Raw genomic sequence first — 18,600 nt, 5'->3', positions numbered from 1 at the left:
GTTCGCAGAGAGCCAGGGTGTTCGCGCGGGATGGGTGTTCACAGAGAACCAGGACATGTTCGCAAGGATGGGTGTTCGCAGAGAGCCAGGACATGTTCGCACAGGATGGGTGTTCGCAGAGAGCCAGGGTGTTCGCGCAGGATGGGTGTTCGAAGAGAGCCAGGGTGTTCGCGCGGGATGGGTGTTCGCAGAGAGCCAGGACATGTTCGCACAGGATGGGAGTTCGCAGAGAGCCAGGGTGTTCGCACAGGATGGGTGTTTGCAGAGAGTCAGGGTGTTCGCACAGGATGGGAGTTCGCAGAGAGCCAGGGTGTTCGTGCGGGATGGGTGTTCGCAGAGAGCCAGGACATGGATGCAGACAGGCTCCTACTAGTGGTGGGGACTTGGCTGATCTCAGATCTCAGACCTCAGTTTCCTCATCTGTACAATGGAGGTAATTCTAGTCTTACAGAGTGGGCATGAAAAGTAAAGGAGAGAATACAGAAAGTGCTTGGTAAATGGGACCTTTGGTGACACAGCAGGAGATGAGGGGACTTCTGGGGGGCAGTGCCGCAGGAGAGCAGAGAAGGCCGGGGGCCATAGGCCTCTGTCCAGCACCCTGTGTCTGTAGCCTGAAATGCCCACTGGGTTATGGGAGAGCAAACCCAGCGGCCATGGGCAGGCTTCTGCTTTGGCTCAAGGACCTGGACCACTGAGCAGTGGATGGACTCTCTCCTCTGTCTCCAACTTTCTCTCTCTCTCTCTCTCTCTCTCTCTCTTCATATCTCCTTTGCCATTTGGCCTCTCTGCAGAGGCCTGGGGACTCTGGGGGCTTTCTGGAGCTGAGGGGGCTTCCTCCACTTAGCTTCACCCTCTGGGAGGAAGTCACATTCATGTTAGAATTGCCGAGGCCCACAGCTGTTCAGGAAGTGAGCCTGGTGGCCATGACATCCATGGACCCTACCCTCTGAGCCACGAGCTGGCAGCCAGAATCCTAGTTCCTGGTTTGGGCTCTGATTCTGGCTCCCTGTGCCACTGTGGGTGACTCCTGTCCCCCTCTGAGCCTCAGTTTCCTTGTCTTGGAGAGAAGGTGGCGCTTACACCTGCCCTTCTTTCCCAGGAAGGCAAGGGAAGAATGGAATTGGGGTTCGTAGCGTGAGGAACTCGAAAGCATGGGGGCTTGGGGTGGGGGGATTGTGGTACCCATGGCACTTTGTGCACTTACACCACATACGTGGTGAGGGCCACATGGGAAGACTCCTACACATGTGTATGCATATGCACACACACAGAGCTGCGTCAGTAGCTAATAAGCCTGAACTGGGAATCTGAAGATGAGGTTGCCATCCCCACCAGCAACCCCCAACTCACACACACGTGTGTAGAAATGTGTGTGCCCACATGTGCTGTTCCATGTCCCATGGCGGACATGCGTACCCCGTGCTGACGTGAGTCATCCACAGAGAACACCCAGGAACACCTCCTGCCCTCAGTCCAGATGGGCTTCTCCATGGGCCAGGCAGCTATGGCCGAAGTTCCTCCCTTCAGCGCGGGGCTGGCTGGGACGGAGGCCACCACAGCTCACAAAGGAGCCCAGAACCCGCTGGGAGCCACTGGGGCCAGCAGGTCGGTGCTGGGGCTGTCAGGCCTGGTGCAACCCCGGTGACACCCACCCTCTTCTGTCTTCACAGGCTGGACAACGTTCATGGCTCTCGGGTAGAACCCAGTGAAACGGCCAGAATGAATTCTATGGACAGGCACATCCAACAGACCAATGACCGACTACAGTGCATCAAGCAGGTGGGTGTGTGGCCCGCGCTTACACCTCCTTCCCTGCCCAGCCTGGCCCAGCTGGCGAGGACAGGGCCGGCAAGGCAGGCCGAGCGGGAGGGATGCTGGCCCAGCTATGGAGCTGGGCCTCTTGGGTGCTGGGTGGTGGTGGCAGGCCAGGGCTGACTGCCCGAGTCTCTCTGACCACCCCGTGAGAACGTGGCTGCATAGACAGGCCTAACACTGACATCACACACCAGGGCCCATGTGCCAGCCCTGCCCTGTCCCTCCCCATCTCCTCCCCTGCCCTCCCCTCCTCTTCTCTTCCCAGCTGTGTGATGTGGGGCCAGCCTCATGCCCTCTCTGGGCTCTGCTGTGTTAGCTGGGCTGCTGTGAAGATGGAATAAAGTGCTTAGTCCCCTTCCCAGACCTAAGCTCCCCAGCCCTCTGCTTCCGTGGTTCTCTATAAAGAAACAGAAAAGGAAGAGTTCTGGGAAATGAGATCATCTTACAGAAAAGGAAACTGAGGCATGGATTAGAGAAGGGAGTCAGCTGAAGTCACACAGCCCAGCTTCACTTGTGCTGGGGGGGCGGGAGGCGTGCCTCATTCCTGAGGACAGCAAGCTCCCCCTCCTGCCCAGGCTCACGTCACGTTCAAGAGGCCATCTGCTTGCCAGCATTCTCTCGGGATTGTTCAGAGGTGGGGCATGTTCCAGGTGGGCTCAGAGCACCTCCCCCCTCCGCCCCACTTTAAGAAGCCTGGTTGAGCCAGCGTTGGCAGGCGCCCCCCAGTGTTGACCAGGAGTGGTGCGCCGCCCTCTGGCCGCAACCTCTTTGCAGCCCTGCATGGCAGGGTCTATGCAGACTCCTGAGTGTTATTGTACTCCAGGAGAGAGCGATATGGTAGAAGGGGCGTGGGCTTTGACGTCAAAGAGACTTGGGCCCAAATCCTCATGCCTCCACATACCCCCGTGGTCTCAGGCTTTGTTTATCTGAGCCTCAGTTTCCCCACCCATCACAAGGGTCCAGGCTGTCACAGGATGGCAGGGGCTGTTGTCCTCAGTGCCTCAGCAGTGGGGAGGCAAGCGCTGGGATGAGGCCTCTGGGTCACCAGCATGGGCCGCTGGCCTCAGGACCCCTGGGGGGCAGAGCTCCCAGCCCTCCCCACCCCCCAGCAGCCTGCCCTCCCTGAGTGCCAGGGCCCAGTGGAGCTGAGGCCGGTCCTCAGGAACGAGGGCATGTGTCCTCTCATAAATATCAAGCAGAGCTCTCTCGGAAGCCTGGGCAGGGTCTGAGGAGAGGAAATTGAAGAAGACTTGTTACAGATTGAACCCAGCCCAACAGCTCCCCCAAAAAGCCAATTATGCCTCTGCTCACCGTCACAGAATAGAAGCCAGACGGTGCCCTCCCTCCAGCCCTGCACTCGCCTCCTCCCTGGTGCTCTGCAGGCCCTCTCCCAGCTCAACCTGTGGCCCACCTTCTCCCAGCCCTGAGGGATCTGCTGTCAGTGGCCCCCACCCTCAACAGCACAGTCTCACTGCCCGGCAGGAGCCCCTCCTAGGGACAGGCATGCAGCTCCTCCTGAAACCTGCTCATGACCTGACCTTTCTCCCATGGCTGGCTCTGTATCCCCAGAAATCAGGGTACCCTTTACCCCCTCAGAGCATGGCCTCCAGGGCTCAGATTGACCAGTCAGCCAGTCCAAGCCCCCATTCCACCACTTGCTAGCTACCTGACCCTGATTAAGCCGCCAATTCACCCCACTCGGTCTGTAGAATAGCATAAGAGACGCCCAGCTGGTGTGTGCCAGGGCAGCTGGAAGGCCAGGGATCTCCTCAGCTGCCCAGCCCCCCAGCCTGTTGTCCCATGCATGTGCATGCACGCACACACACACACACACACACACACACACACACACACGCCCCTACACGCCCAGAGCTCTGCGCTAGGGTCAGACCCTGATGCATTTGTGAGAGTGAGCAGGCTGTCCAGATGCCCCCCTGGACCATCCAGAGCTCCTGACACCCCCCACATCCCCCTCCACACCTCCGGTCAGACACAGCTCAGCACTTGATGTCTGTCTGCTCCACGGCTTCCCCAGAGGGCGGCGCGTCTGGCTGAAGACTGCTGATTCTCAGACGTCCTCTTTCCTAATCAGAAGAGAAAGGCAAGCAGGTCTGCGTGCTCTGAGGATGACAGATGCATTGGCTGGGCCTCATCGGGGCTTTGCAGCCTCGGACTCCCAGCCCTGCCTCACTTCTAAGCACAGCTTCCCCCCGACACACACCCACCCTACCCTGGTTCTAGCCATTGCTCACAGTGGCCATCCCCCAAGCACCCTGCTGCCTCTCTTCCCTCCAGGACTCTGGCTCAGCCACCTTTCCCCCATCTCAGCCCCAAGTACTGGGAGAACCAGTGCCCTCTCTACAATGGGGCCCACTCAGAGGTCACGGACACATCTGGGCTGCACGTTCAAAGCCACACAAATTGGCTAATTCCTCCACAGCAGCCTCCCCCAGCCCCACGGGCTCTTCTGAGCACCTGCACCCCCCATCTCTGAGCCCCACTGCTTCCTGGGCACCCAGCTGCCTCACCCACCCTGCTCTTTCTCCCTTGAGCCATCGGCCCTGTGGGGCACATATCAGACCTCCCCCCAGGCTGAGTTCCTTGGGGGCAGAGGATGTGCTATATTCATCTTAAAGTCAGCAGAGCCTAGTGCAGCCCCAGGCCAGGGCCCACATAAGTAGAGGGGGAGCAGGGGAGGGGTGAACTGATCGATGGCTAGCAAAGGGAATGAGCGGAAGGGTGGAGGGATGGACATAAGAATGCGCAGTTAGGCAGGTAGATACAGATGATGGATGGATACATGGATGGACAGGAGGTTGGATAACTTTTCGATGGATAGACAGATAGATAGGTAGATGAATGGATGGATGGGAAATGAATAAAGTAGTGAACGGTTGAATGGGTAGATGGACAAGGGGATGGATGGATGGATGGGTGGATGGATGGATGGATGGACTGATTCATTTGGATGGACAGGTTGTTTGGTTCACAGATGGACTAATAAGAAGATGCAGTCATCACTTGCTCTGGGTAGCCAATCCAATAGGTCTAGGCTTTGGTGTCCCCTAATCCTGCCCCAACAGACTCAGTGGCCAGTGGATATAACCCAGATCTTCCTAGGAATTGTGGAGACAGGCAGACTGTCTGGTGGGAAGTGAGGCATTAGTATCCAGTAATGGCCACACCCAGGGGGCCTTCTGCCTATGATTCGGATCTGTGCTCCCATCCCTAGACCATCCAAGCCTGGCCAAGCTCCCCCATCCAGCCCTGGCTACTCCACATGCCACGAGGGACCTGTTCTGAAGTGGCCAGGTTGCCGGCCTACACGGACCATCCTTTGGACAGTTAACGGCTCACCACCCGTTTCGGCGTGGGCCTGGCTGTGCGCCAGTCTTGAGAGTTACAGAGGTGAACAGGGCACTATTTCTACTCTCCAGGAGCTCCTAGGAGAGAAGAAACTGTACAGAGGTCAGAGCAGTAGCAGTCTTTACCTGGCACCGACTCTCTCATGGGGACGGCATGATTTAAATTGTTCCTAAGCTGTGTGGCAGCCCTGCAGGCTGTCAGCACCCCATTTTACCAGTGAGGGGTCTGAAGCTCAGGAACACGCCCAGGACTGTGGGGCTCAGTGGCTGAGATGGGGTTTGATCCAGGTCACCCGTTTCTGTGCAGCCCAGGGACTTCATAGTCGAAATAGAAAACAACAGCAGAGAGGGGTGGGGGCTTGGCCAAGGCCACAGAGCCGCCGAGCAGCAACCACTGAATGGGATGCCTATGTTCTTTCTACCAATGAGTCGTGCCCAGCGGTGACCACCCAGAGCCCAAGCTGAAGGCCACATGAGCTGGCTGGCGTAAGGGTGGAGAAGCGTGGAGGTGGGCTGAGCATGATATGGAAGGCTGCGTGCTCGGGGACCAGAACAAACTGGGCCCCCGAGACGGGCCTCAGAGGCCACTTGTGAGCCCGGAGCCCCAAAGGGGTTGCCAAGGGTGAGGGTGCTATGGGCAGGCAGCTCTGAGAGCAGCATGTGGTGGCTGCTGACCCTGCTAATTGGGTGTGACATCACGTAAATAAACGGAATAACTCAGTTAGCCGAGAGAGGCCGCCGGACAGGGAATTAGCAATTTGTATGGCTTTCCACGTGCAGCCCGGATGGCCTCCCTCTGGCCTCGGAAGGGGCCCATGTTAGAGAGTGAGCACTGGAGGCAGAGGTGAGGACCCCCTGCTGCCCTCTCAAAGGGCCCTGTCCTCCATGTGGAGGCTCCTCCCGTCTCCTACACATCAAGAGCAGGGAGCTCTGCCTTTGCAGAAAGAGCCTGTGTGAGCGAGGGCCGAAAGCTGCCGAGTGCAGCTGTGCTTCCAGGGGAGCCTCCAGGAGCCAGAGTCAGGGCCAAGGGCAGCCCCACGTGGAAGCACCCCACGTGCCAGGCGCCCTGCCAGGGGCCGCAGGAGCCTCATCTTGTCTCCCTGGCCCCGTGACGGAGGGCTGTACCGCTGCTCGCTTTCCCTCCTCGCCTTCACTGCTCCCTCCCGTAGAGGCACCATGTTCTAATTCATTTCACTGTCTTCCATCCATTTTTAAATCTTTCTTACACGACCCACGTTGTAAGAATAGTCATGAAACCCTACACAAAAGAAATAAAAATTCCCTCCACCAAGCCATGATCAGTCACCCCCCTTTTACAGATGGGACAGCTGAGGTTCGGGGAGGTGAAGGACTGCCCTGGGTTAGCAGCTAGCAGGATGCGAAGGCAGAGGGAGCCCCTGGGGTCCTGCCCCACAGGGGCTCAGTGCCACTGTACATTCCATTCCTTCCTAATTCTGGGACCTGGCGGCTACTAAGACCCCTCCCCGCCTTGGCTCCAAGGCGGACTTGCGCTGCAGTTTGGAATAGAGCACCCCCCCAGGGGAAGCTACTATTCCTTTCTCTCCCAGCACCAAAGCAACAGGGGCCTTAGAAGGTCCCACCATCCCCTTTGCAGCTGGCTTACGACCCTTGCAGACACACCCTACGTGTCCCGCTGGAGGACCCACAGTCGTGACACCCATTGCTGAAATTCCTGCTCTGCCCCTAAGCGGCTCTGTGACCCTCGGCAAGTCACTCATCCCTTGGGCTAAGGTCTAACTCAGCGGGACCTGGGAAGACCTGGGCAGGTGTTAGAGAATGAAGCCACCCCCGCCCACCCTGGCAGCCCTGTGGCCTGGGTCTGAAGCAGGATCTAGAAGCCTTGGCCCCAGGATTCAGTGTCTTGCCGACTCAGATCCCCTGACTGGAAGGGGCTTGAGCTCAGGCATGGACCCCTCCCGACAATGCCAACAAGCCCCCAAGCTTAGCCAGACTAGGCCTGCGAAATCTGGTTTTGGGGAGCTAAGCCACATATGCCAGACCCTGGCATAAGAATATCCTGGGCACAGCGTGCTTATAGTTCAACTCCCAAGCTGGGTTTGGCCCGGAGACCTCTTTCTAACCCACCTGACCCCTGCCCTGTTTGGCCATGGCTGAGTTTTCTCTGAAGCCAGAGCTGGGGGGCCTCCAGACCCGGGCTGTGTTGGTGGTGGTGATTAGGGGGAGCGGCCTTCATCAAGAAGGAATCTCCAGGGCTAGCCCCTGCCCTGGCTTGGGGAGAGCCAGCCCCCCAAGGATGGGGGCCACAGGCCACCCTCCTGAACTCTGCAGAGTTTACCTGCCCCCACAGCCAGCATCCAGAAAACACTTGAATATTACTGTCTTTCTCTAGACCTTGGTTCTCCTATCTTTGCAATGGGCTACTAATCCCCATCCTGCAAGGATTGGGTGGGAGGGATGCACACGGAAAAATGAATGACAGGTTGTTTGAGAAGTCTCCTTAGTCCTGCACCCCCTTTCTTCAAGCTTCATCCCCAGTGAGGCCTGGGGTCTTCCCACCTCAGACCCACATGCTACCCTGCTGGCCTTGTTGCTGGAGCTTCACACTGCCTCCTTCCCTCTCCCACAGCACTTACAGAACCCTGCCAACTTCCACAATGCCGCCACGGAGCTGCTGGACTGGTGCGGAGACCCTCGAGCCTTCCAGCGGCCCTTCGAGCAGAGCCTGATGGGCTGTTTGACGGTGAGTCTTCATCCCCCCCAGCCCCCGCACCTGCACTGGAGCCCCGGGGAGCATGCCCCCGGGGCTCGTGTGCCTGTCCAGGGGTCAGGGAGGTCCCCAGACAACAGAGGATGAGAGACAGAAAGACACCAACGCTGGAGCGGACAGCCCTTCTGCTTGTGCCCTGCCCCCAACATACACCTTTGGGGAAGCCGGTCTGATGGGAAGACAGCCCTCAGGATGAGGTGGGCTCCCCACACTCGATGGGAAAGCACAGGGCCTGCCTGGGGGGAAGTTCCGAGTCTGATGAGGGTGAATGTTCCACCCGAAGCAAAACAGAGTCGTGGAGGGTTTTTAGCCATCTTTTATCCAGTCATTCATTCATCCAGTTGGGCAAACATCTCTTGAGCTTTCTATAGTCATCCATCCTTCTGTCCATTCGTAGAAGCATCTGTTGAGCTCCTCTTATAGCCATCCATCTATCTAAATAAACACTGATTGATCCCTCATCTATCACGTCTGATCCCCTCTGCTCAGTCCTAGGAAACCACAGAATAAGACGTGGCCAAGCCCGAGTCCCTCTTTAGTGGGGGAGCCCTGATGTGGAGAGAGTGGGCTGAGAGAGCCATGTGCAAGGGAAAAGCAGCCGTGAGCAGGGACGCGCTGATGGCCCGGGAGGTGGGGAGGCTGGCGGGAAAACCCGAGGGAAGGAGCCCCAGACACCTCCACCGGGGTTCCCCTCAGCAGCCGGGCAGAGTGAGCACGTTCTAGGCACTTGGAACAGCATGTGCAAAGGCCCAGATGGACAGCAGAGCCCAGAGAGCCGAAGTTCACTCAGCTCCGTGAGGGCCTAGGACGCGGGCTGGGTAAGGGCCAGGCCCGGAGCTTGTGACATCATTTGCCAAGCCTCGGAGCTTGCCAGCCGACCGCCGCTCAGAAGGAGCTCACGGCTTGTGAATGACCCCAGCCACGTGAGCTTGAGGGAGGCTTGGTGGCCAGCGAGGACAGCTGCTCAGAAGGCCCTGAGTCAGCTTTGAAGAGGACATGGGTAAACAGACTGCTACAGAGCCCAGCTACTCCAAGGCTGGGGGGGAGGGGCCCAGGTGGATGCCTGGCTGGGCAGGAACAATAGGTAAAGCCCGGGGGTGCCCTGTTCTCTGAGAAGCTCCAGATAGGAGGGAGGTGAAAGGCCCAGCGTGGCCCTGGCCTGGGGCGAGAGGAGGATTGACATAACTGGGCTGTCCTTACAAAGCACCCCCTCTGTGCCGGCCACTGAGTCCTCACACTCCATGAGGCTAGCCCTGCCATCATCCCCATCTTACAGAGGAGAAAACTGAGGCTTGCTGGGAGGGCTTCCCAAGGTCACACAGCCAAGACCCCACTGCCTCTAAAGGAAATGCTCCTGGCCCGTAGGGATGTAGGCCAGGGGTACAGGCTTCCCCATTTGTTTGAGGCCAATGCCGTCTGGCTCCCTTGGAACCACCAGGCCAAATCGGGCGGCTGCCTACACTGCCCCACCCTCCTCATCCTCCAGCCCCCTGGGCTCCCCTCCCTCTACCAGCTCCCGTAATCCTCTTTGCAGGGATCCTGGTTCAGGCTAAGCCCCCTGGGCAAGGACAGATGTTCCCAGAGGCCCCCCCGGCTTCCATCCCAGCTGCCGGCAGCCATAAGTCAAGTAGGAGGTGGGGACCACCACGAGGTATGGCCAGACTGGCCGCCACAGTCCCCCAGTGCCCGGCCCGAGCCTGGCCCTGCCTGGGAGGTAGGGATTCAGAGCTGAACCAGACGATGGCCCTGGGCAGTCTGGGTGGGCATGAAAGGGGCACGAGCTGACCAGTGACTGGCCCTGCTCCAGCCCTGTCACTCATTTATCCAGTTGACAAACCTTCACTGAGGCCCTGTGCTCACCGGAGGCAGAGCAACAAGCACAGCAGACCTCTGTCAACGGTGTACGTTCCAATGGGGGATGGGGGCGGCAGACCCTAAACACTAAAGGAGTAAATGAGGACATACGCCAGCGCCCCGTGAGAGGGGGTGGGGTGCTGCTCAGGAGAAGCCTCCTGAGGGGGTAACCCCTAGCTGAGACCAGAATGGCAAGAAGAAGTCAGCCAGGAGAGGGGAGGGTGCTCCAGGCAGAGTGAACCGCTAGTGCAAAGACCCTGAGGCTTGATTTGTTCAAGGAACAGAAAGACGTCTCAGGGGGCACCTGGGTGGCTCAGTCAGTGAAGCATCCTTGGCTCGGGTCCTGATCTCACGGCTCATAAGATTGAGCCCCTACGTTGGGTTCTGGGCTCAGAGGGAGTCTGCTCGGATATTCTCTCTCTCTGCCCCTTCCCCCGCTCCTGCACACTCTCTCGCGCTCTCTCTCTCTCTCTCTCAAATAAATAAACAAATCTTGAAAGAAAGAGAGAGAGAGAGAGAAAGAAGAAGGAAAGAAAAAAAGAGGGAGGAAGGAAAGAAAAGTCTCAAAAGGCTGGAGCACAGGAGAGGGAAAGGATACAAGATGAACTTGCAGAGGAAGCAGAAACAAGGCAACGCAGGACCTGCAGGCTGAGGGGAGAGGAGCTTAGATATTATCTGAAGGGTGATGGGGGGCCTTGAAGGATCTTAAGCAGGTGAGTGATAGGATATGATTTATGTGAGGACAGGGGCTCTGAAGGGGAGCATCCTAGTAGGATAGGCTAGAGGGATTTTGGAGGTCTTCCTGGAGGAGGGAGCCCAGGGAGGAGCCTGTAGGATCTGACTAGACAGCAGGGAGGCCATGGCTTCTGGGGTGGGGACAACAGTGTGGACAAAGGTGTGGGCGAAGGCTCAGTGCCGGCTCTTCTGGGCCTCTCCTCATCGCAAGCCAGCTTAAGGCACACACTTGCTTGAATGGTGGGCTTTGACCCCTGCCTCTCTGGCCTGCTGCTTAGGCAGAAAGGGGCCTTTGGTTCACCTGCCACAGTGGCAGAGATGTTGAGTTTGACTGTCCCTTGGAGCTCAGTAGAACCAGCAGCAGGGAAGTGCAGGGAATGGGGAGGTCAGAGCAGACCCCCTTGGTACCGGAGGCACTTTCCTGGGCCCTATCTCCTTGCATCCCTATGAAGACCCTGCAGGCCAGGCAGGGAAGGGATCGTCACTTCTGCTCTACGAACAAGACAACTGAGAAAGGGGGAGCAGCTTGCTACAGTCCCAGGCTGGTACTCCTGAGCCCCCAAGGCCCTGTGGCTGGTCCTCCTGTACCCCTGCACATCCTCAGCCCCAGCCATGTCCCGTGGGAAGGGAGGGGATGTGGGAGGCCCCAGGGGCCTAAGCAGGGCAAAGGTGCTGAGCTCCCCGCCAACACTCCCCATGCAGGTGGCAGGTCGAAGTGCTCCCAGTTACAGCAGTCCCCTGGGCGACCCCTGGGAACGAACTCCTCTGGACCCGGCTTACTTGGAGGATAGAAACTAAAAGCCATTTAGCCTCGAGCAGGCCCATTTTCAACGTACTGCAGCTGGGCCCTGGGGTAAAGAACGGCTGGCAGTGCCCCTGCCCCACACTCCCCTTCAGGCCCTCTGACCCCCACGATGCAGAAATGTGGGAGCCCTGGAGCCCCTCCCAAGGGGTGAGGGTGTGAGCCCTGGTCACCACTTGCTCCGCAGACCAGGTTTTTCCTGACTGTGCTGGCGGCTCACTTCCGGGCCCCTCCCCTAGCAGCAAGGCTGAGCCCCCTGTCTGAGGATCCCCCTCAAAATCAGGCCTCTCTGGACTCACTCCTTTCTCCCCTAAGGTGGAGTATGCTTGATACGCTCAAGGCACAGAAAGGAGGAGGCCAGAGAACAGGAGAGGGGAGACAGGAAGGAGAGGAGGTGGCAGAGGGAAACAGAGGCCAGCTAGCCTAACAGCAGGACCCCGCCCCCCCGCCCCCATCTCTCCAGGGAGAACTTCCCCACAGCGACAGAGAATTCGCTGCTGAAGCTGTCAGGGTATGTTCACAAATAGTGTTCACTGAGCTGTGTGCCTGGCCTGGCTGTCATCCTCACAAGGAAAGGGCATGTCACAGGTGGGGAAACTGAGGCTCAGGTTAAGTAACTTGCCTTAGGTGGCACAGTCCGGCGGGGGGGAAGAATTGGAGTGCAGGTCGGCATGCCTCCGGTTCCCCTGACTCCCTCAGAGGATGTCAGAGTCCAGCCCCATGCCAGGAACCGAAATCCCTTCTCTAGCATCCCCCAGGCAGCTTGTCCTGCTTCGTAGCCAGGAGGCTCACCGCTTTTCAAGGCAAGACACCCCCTTGATGGGGCTAACTGGCCGCCTGACCTTGAGCACACGGCCTCTGTCATCTCTGGGCTTCGGTTTCCCTCTCTGGCACGAGGGGCTGGACTCCCTGACCTGTAGGTCTGTCCCCCTGGGCCCTGGGGCCGGCGGGGTGGGGGGTGCAGCTAGGTCTCCGAGTGCCGGGAGCTGGCTGGGCCTGGGCAGCCAGCAGAGGGCAGCAGCGGGGCTGCCGCTCCCCGCCGGCCTTTGTAGAGGAGGGGTCTTCCCGGTCCACCCACACACAGGACCCTCACTGGGGGTGCCGTGCCCACTGGGGGGGGGAGCAGGCCTCTGAGACACAACCAGCTACTCAGCTAAGTCCACCCTCCCCACCACTGTCGGGCAGACCCACCTCACAGGACTTTCCAGGGGTTCCTCAGGCTGGGCCAGAGGAAGCCAAGGGGTGTACCTAAGGCCTCGAGGGCCTCAGGGTCCAGCTTAGCCACACTGCGGCGTGCTGACCTTCAGCAAGGCCCTGCCCTCTCTGGGCTTGGTGAAAGCTGGCTGTTGCCAACGTCCCTTCTGAACACTAGGGCTCAGGGGATTTGGTAACAAGCAGACATTCCCAGGCCTGCAGGACAGCCCTTATACCAGCACCAGGCCCCTGTTGCTCAATTTAGCTGGGTTTTTTGTTGTGTGTGTGTTTTTAAACCAGAGCAACAGGATTAGCCAGTATTGGCCAAACAGAGGGACCTTTGCCTTCCTGCCCTCAACACAGGGCCTGAGGCTTCTCCAGGCAGTTGGGAGTAAGACCTTAACCCTTTGTGGGCTGAAAAAGAGATCCTCTCATGGAAAGAGCCCATATGTTGTAGCCTGACTGCCTGGGATCGCATCCAGGCTCTATCATGGACAAGACTCATAACCTTTGTCTTATACCCGTACTCAGTTTCCTCCTCTGTAAAACAGATAATAATACCACCTCGTGGAGCTGTTGTGAGAATTCGGCACTTCACTGCTTACAAAGCTTTCACTTAGCCCTCCTACCGGGGAGCCAGCATTCTCATTATTCTGTTTGCCTCTGTCAACATTTCCCACCAACAGCAGCCTCATTGATGCACTAGTCCAAATAAATTGTCTATGCTCACTTACATCCACCCCAAGGTTCTGCCAAAGAAAAGGCTATGATAGTCAACATCTAAGCTGAAGTGACTCTTCTGGGCTTACTGTGTTGAGTCCCACCTCTGCCCGATCTTGGGGACCTGCCTTAGCCTGCCCGCCTTACCTGCCTCACCTGCTAAATGGACAGTGCTGGTCTCCAGGCCTGAAATGTTCAACAGGCCACAGAGAGCTAGTGGCCTTGGTTTTTCTGCTTGGACAGTGAAATAAACAGTGAGAATGCCCTGCCCTGTTCCCAGGGAGTTCCTAGGAGTTCCCAGGAGGTGGGGGGTGGGGGGGGTGGGAGGAACGGCGCCCCATTCCAAAAGGTGGTGGTGGTCCTGGGAAGAGGGCGTCCACTGGCTCCTCCCTGGTTTATCAGACTCACTCTGGCCAGGCCTTAAGTGTTCATACTTTTTAAATGACAGGGTTGGCCTAGATTAGTGCTGTCCCCACCCTTTTTAGCCTTAGAGCCCTTGTAAAGAACCCTTAAATACAAAGCAGATAACGGGGAACCTACTCTGATGGTTGCGGGGGGCCGGGCCAAACCCCATGGCAGCCTGAGGCTCTCTGAGGACCTCTGAGCGCCTCTGGAACAGGCGGTGTCTCGGGGCCTGCTGACGTAGTCTTCCCTCCCTCAAAAGAGCGAGCTGCCACATCTGGGAGCACTCCTTTCCCACTCAGCCGTAGCCGCTCCCGCTGCTTCCTGCACCAACTCCATTTCCCAAGGTCCTTCCTTTTTCATAAGGAAACCTAATTTTGCTGCTGTCCCTGAGGGAAGCGGGTGGCAGGACACCTGGGAGTGGGCGGGGAAGGAGTGGAGCCTGATGGGTGTGAGCCTGTGGAGCCGTTTGGGGGCCCCCCAAGAGCACCCTGCCCCACACTGCCCCAGGGACTGACAGCCCTCCCGGTCCCTCTCCTCCCCCGCTTCTGGCCCACACTTCAGAGGTTCTCAAGGAGAAGGGAGGGACCTCGGGGCTCCAAACACACAGCTGCTAGCAAGCTTCTGTCGACACTCTAATGGAAGCCTCCCATGTGCTGAGCAGGTGCTCAGCACTGGAGACAGACCCCAGGCGGAGCATGAGGGCCCTGTGGTCTCTGGGCCCAGGTCTGAGAGACTGCAGGGTGCCTGGCACAGAGCTGAGCACTGAGGAGCATAGGCATGTCCATCTGGAAAAGCCTTAGCAGTCTGTCCGGCAGCTCCAAGCTGCAGCTCCGTGGAGTGGTGTGTCCTAAATCCGTGCTTCTCCTTAGGCACAGGTTTTGACTCAGGAGGGGCCAGTGCCGCTGGGTGGGGACCATGCCTGGAAGGTGAGGGCAGCAAGCACCCACAAAGGTGGGTGCAGGAGCTCGGGGTGGGGATGGGGAGAGGTGCTAGGTGTGGGAGACTTCCTGGGACCGGGACCTAAAAGGGAGTTTGGGGAGCTGCCTGCGGGGGAGGGGGGGAACAGAGGCCTGGCCTGTAGCCATCCAAGACATGGTAGTACAGCACCCTCTGGAATGTGGCCAGATCGAGTCCTTGAAAGCCGCAGGGCCTGGGTTCGGGGTTAGGCCCACCAGCAGACTAGAAACCCCTGAGGGCAGGGACCAGGCTCCCAGGGCCTGGCATGGAGGAGGGGCTTGTCAGTGTTTATGGAGTGACTGAGCGAGGCACAGTTTGAGTCCCAGCTCTGCCTGATCTTGGGGACCTGCCTTAGCCTGCCCGCCTCACCTGCCTCGCCTGCTGGATGGACACATCCGTCACTCTGGGCTCGGAGGCCTGGTGCTGGCCGTGACTCACCCTGCCCTTCCTCTCTCTCTTGCTGGCAGGTGGTCAGTCGGGTGGCAGCTCAGCAAGGGTTTGACCTGGACCTCGGTTACAGACTGCTGGCGGTGTGTGCTGCAAACCGAGACAAGTTCACTCCCAAGTCTGCGGGTAGGTGACGGCTGGGGGTTCCAAAGGTGTCACGGGGAGGTGGGAGTGTAACCGGATTCAAACCCAGGGCTGCACAACACCCCTGCCAGCTGGTGCCTTGGTTCCTCCAGGTGTGGCGTGAGCCTGCAAGGAGCAGCGGCTTGTCCATGGGGCTGTGCAGCCCGTGGCTGAGGCTTGTCCCTCCTCTCAGGCAGTGTTCTGTCCTGCAGGGGTGCCTCGGGGCCAGTGACGGGCCCAAGCACGCCATCCCCCGACAGGCTAAAGGGAGACATGCATCATCTCATTTCATCACCGTAATGACCCCTTGGCGTTAGCCCTGCGATCATCCACATTTGACAGATGAGGGAACTGAGGCTCAGGGAAGCTGAAGAAGTTTCTGGGCCACACAGCTGGAAAGTGGCAGAGTTGGGGTTTGAGCCCAGGCCTATACGCCAGAGTGGGCATTCCTAACCCTGTGTTCATGCAAAACAGCTGCATTTAAAATAAAACACAAAATAAACGTGAATTGGTACATGCAGGGTTCTAAAAGCATCGTATTCTCTGCATAATATTCTCCGTCGCCACTTTGTCATTGCATGGGACCACCTGCCCCTGGGTTAAACCGAGGCCACAGGTGGTGCTGGCAGCATTCCGTGCATGAGGGCTTTAAGCACCCCAAAGATGCAGTTTTACATTTCCCATCATCCCCATTACCCTGCATAAGCTGGGGGCACGGTGTAAGCTCTCACTCCGACAGACCTGGGACAGCCCGGCCCTATCACTTGCTGAGCGTGTGGCCTCTGAGCCTCAGTTTATCCCCTTGGGAAGGCAGGAATAACAATGAGACTTACCCTGCAGGGGTCATTGTCAGTTCTAGATACATGTGCCACAGTGCCAAGAGCAGTGTCTAGAGATTGTTAACATTTTTTTATGTTCGAGTAATTCATTGAAAAAGAAAAGAAAATCAGTTATTTCCTTTGTATAACAATAAAACAGACATTTTCTCTGAATTCGTCAATCAGTTCTTTGGAGTAGATCTAGAAACAGCCTTCATGAAAATGTTTAAGAGACATCTCACGGTGTATTTTTATAAACCTGCTCAACCTACAATCTCTCGAGTGGGGGTTCGTGCTCCTCCTTGTGCATGTTTGCAGACCACGCACGCAGACTGTGGGTCATTTGCAGAAGGTGTGGGCAGCAGCGGCTAGCTCTGAGCCCCTTGCCGTGCCAGCCCACGTTGGGATGGCGCTCTCGTATTGAGCTGCTGGCCAGAAAATGGTCTGGGAATCTCATAAGTGGTGTCTATTCCTAATGGAATCTGCAGTTTTAATAATAACTTAAGTCAATAGAATTTTGACAAGGTAAAAACTGCTACTTATCCAAGAAACATCTCCATATCTCTGTTGAGCGCCTGGTCCATGCGGGCACCTGGCCAGGTCTGGGTTCTGATGAGGGATGCGACCGACGTGGTCCCACCTCGGGAAACTTAAGAGTCTAGAGCAACGGGTCAGCAAACATCTATGAAGAGCCAGATAGTAAATAGTTTAGGCTTTGCAGGCTATCCAAAAGCAACATAGACAATATGTAAACAAGTGAGTATGGCTCATTCCAATAAAACCTCACTTATGAAATCAGGTGATTGGCTCTGGTTTCCCCAAGCCCAGTCTAGAAGAAAAGAAAAATATCAAATAATCATAGGTGTATGTGGGTGTGCATGTGTGCATGGGCGTGCATAAATTCAAGCTGTGGTAAGTTGCGTGAAGGTAAAGTCAGGGATGCTATGAGACCACCCGGGGTAGGGGAAGGCTTCCCTGAGGCCCAGAGATTGAGAAGGGTTGCATAGGTAAAGAAAAAAAGGAAGAGCTTCTTCCCAGGTAAAGAGAGCAGCCTGAACGAAGGTCCTGAGGTAGAAGGAAGCGTGGCTTTGTGGCAGAACCAAACCAAGGGCCGTGGTTCCAGAGCCCGGGGGCAGGAGTCGACAGCAGTTAGGAAGACGCATGGGGCCTGTCTTGAGAGTCGTGGGTTTTGTACTGAGAATGGTGAGAACATGGCTAAACTCTCCTTCGGCACAGATAGCTCCGGCGCCAGAGGAAGAACAGACTGCACAGTGGGGAGGGGGCGGTGTCGATGCGGGGAGCGGGTTGGCAAATTGCTGGGGACATCAGGGTGTTGGTGGCTGGACCAGGAAGGTTCCGCTCCCTGTGGGATAGAGTGGAGAGAAAGGGATGACTCCAAACGCCGTGTAAGAGGCAACACCAAGACAGGGAAAGTGCGGCCTGCGGCGGGGGGGCTGGGGGGCGTGGAGGAAAACGGGAGAGTGGGTTGTCCCAGAAGACCCAGCTGCTTCCTTTTTGTGGAGGAAAGGCTGAGGTCCCTGTGTAGCCCTTCCTCGGGGGTCCCGGGGGGTCCCATACCAGGCCCCTGCTGGTATGTGTTAGGTGCTCTCATACTTTGTTGCAGTGCTCAGCTCTGTGAGACGCGGGCTGTTGTATCCATTTATGGGTGAGGACATTGAAGCTCAGAGAGATTTGTGACTTACCTGTGGCCGCACAGCTCATAAATGGGACTTCAACCCATGGCCTCCTGGCTCCAGGCCCAGTCTCTGCCCGCTCCATCACAGTTGACTCTGGACCTCGACTCTGGAGGCCACTCCACCTGGGAGAGCCCTTTACTTCACTCAAGTCACTCTAGGGTGGCCCTGCCCTCGGCTAAGTGGTACTTCCAGCATCACTCCTCCTGAAACAAGGGCTTTGTTCTTCCCTCTGTTTGCACTCCCAGTTGTGCACAGCTCTTTACAGTTTATCGAGCCCTTTTCCAGGCATTGTAGCTGTCAGTTAAGTCACATGATAGACCCTGAGGTGAGGCCTCAGCATACCCGTTCCACAGCTGAGAATACTGTGGCCCGAGGCCCAGCAATGCCTGTGGCTTTGCTGTTGCTTTAATTCCCTTCTTCGGAGTCAAACCCCTGTCGGCACCAACAGCCATGACTAACCGCCTCTCAGGTCACCCCCACTTCCTGGAGAAGTCGGGGCCTCAGGACTCAGGTTCCCAGCCGGGCCCCTGCTGGGCCCCTCCTCTGGGAACGCAGGCCGCCAGCCTGAGGGCCAAGGCTTCCGCTGCTCCTTTCATTGTCAGCATAAAGGGTCTGCCAGGCTGGACCATGAGAGGGGTGGAGGCCGCAGGGAGCTGAGCAGCGACCCCGGGTTCCAGAGGCAGCTCCATCACGGGCTCCCATCTCCGCCATGTTGCCCACCTCCCAGAGCCGTGGCCTCATCTGTAAAGAGGGGTCTCTGGGTGTGTGTGTCAGGGGGGTTGGGTGCATGACTGTGTGTGTGTGTCTGTGTGTGTTGGTGAGCGTGTGTGTGTGTGTCTGTTGGAGATATGTATCTGGGTCTGGGGGGAGGTATGTATCTGTGTGTGGTGGTAAGCGTATGTCTGTGGTGAGTGTGCAT

The 18,600-nt window shown here is 57.5% G+C and overlaps 1 protein-coding gene across 7 annotated transcripts in view; it reads left to right on the top strand.

The window, feature by feature from the left end:
* ZMIZ1 (zinc finger MIZ-type containing 1) overlaps positions 1-18,600 on the top strand; it is a 232,484-nt gene that overhangs the window by 123,344 nt on the left and 90,540 nt on the right. For all 7 annotated transcript variants that reach the window (XM_025850356.2, XM_025850357.2, XM_025850358.2 and 4 more), the window contains 3 exons: positions 1,671-1,779; positions 7,789-7,902; positions 15,064-15,169. In XM_025850356.2, coding sequence (XP_025706141.1) covers positions 1,720-1,779; positions 7,789-7,902; positions 15,064-15,169 — 280 coding nt within the window. In that variant the 5' untranslated portion in view covers positions 1,671-1,719. The remainder of the gene's footprint in view (positions 1-1,670; positions 1,780-7,788; positions 7,903-15,063; positions 15,170-18,600) is intronic.

This window comes from Callorhinus ursinus, unplaced genomic scaffold (assembly GCF_003265705.2).
Source record: "Callorhinus ursinus isolate GAN/ISIS: 27379988/994484 unplaced genomic scaffold, GSC_fseal_2.0 scaffold31, whole genome shotgun sequence".
NCBI lineage: Eukaryota > Metazoa > Chordata > Mammalia > Carnivora > Otariidae > Callorhinus > Callorhinus ursinus.
Note: the sequence above shows the minus strand (reverse complement) of the source record. Positions and strands in the feature narration are given on the sequence as shown.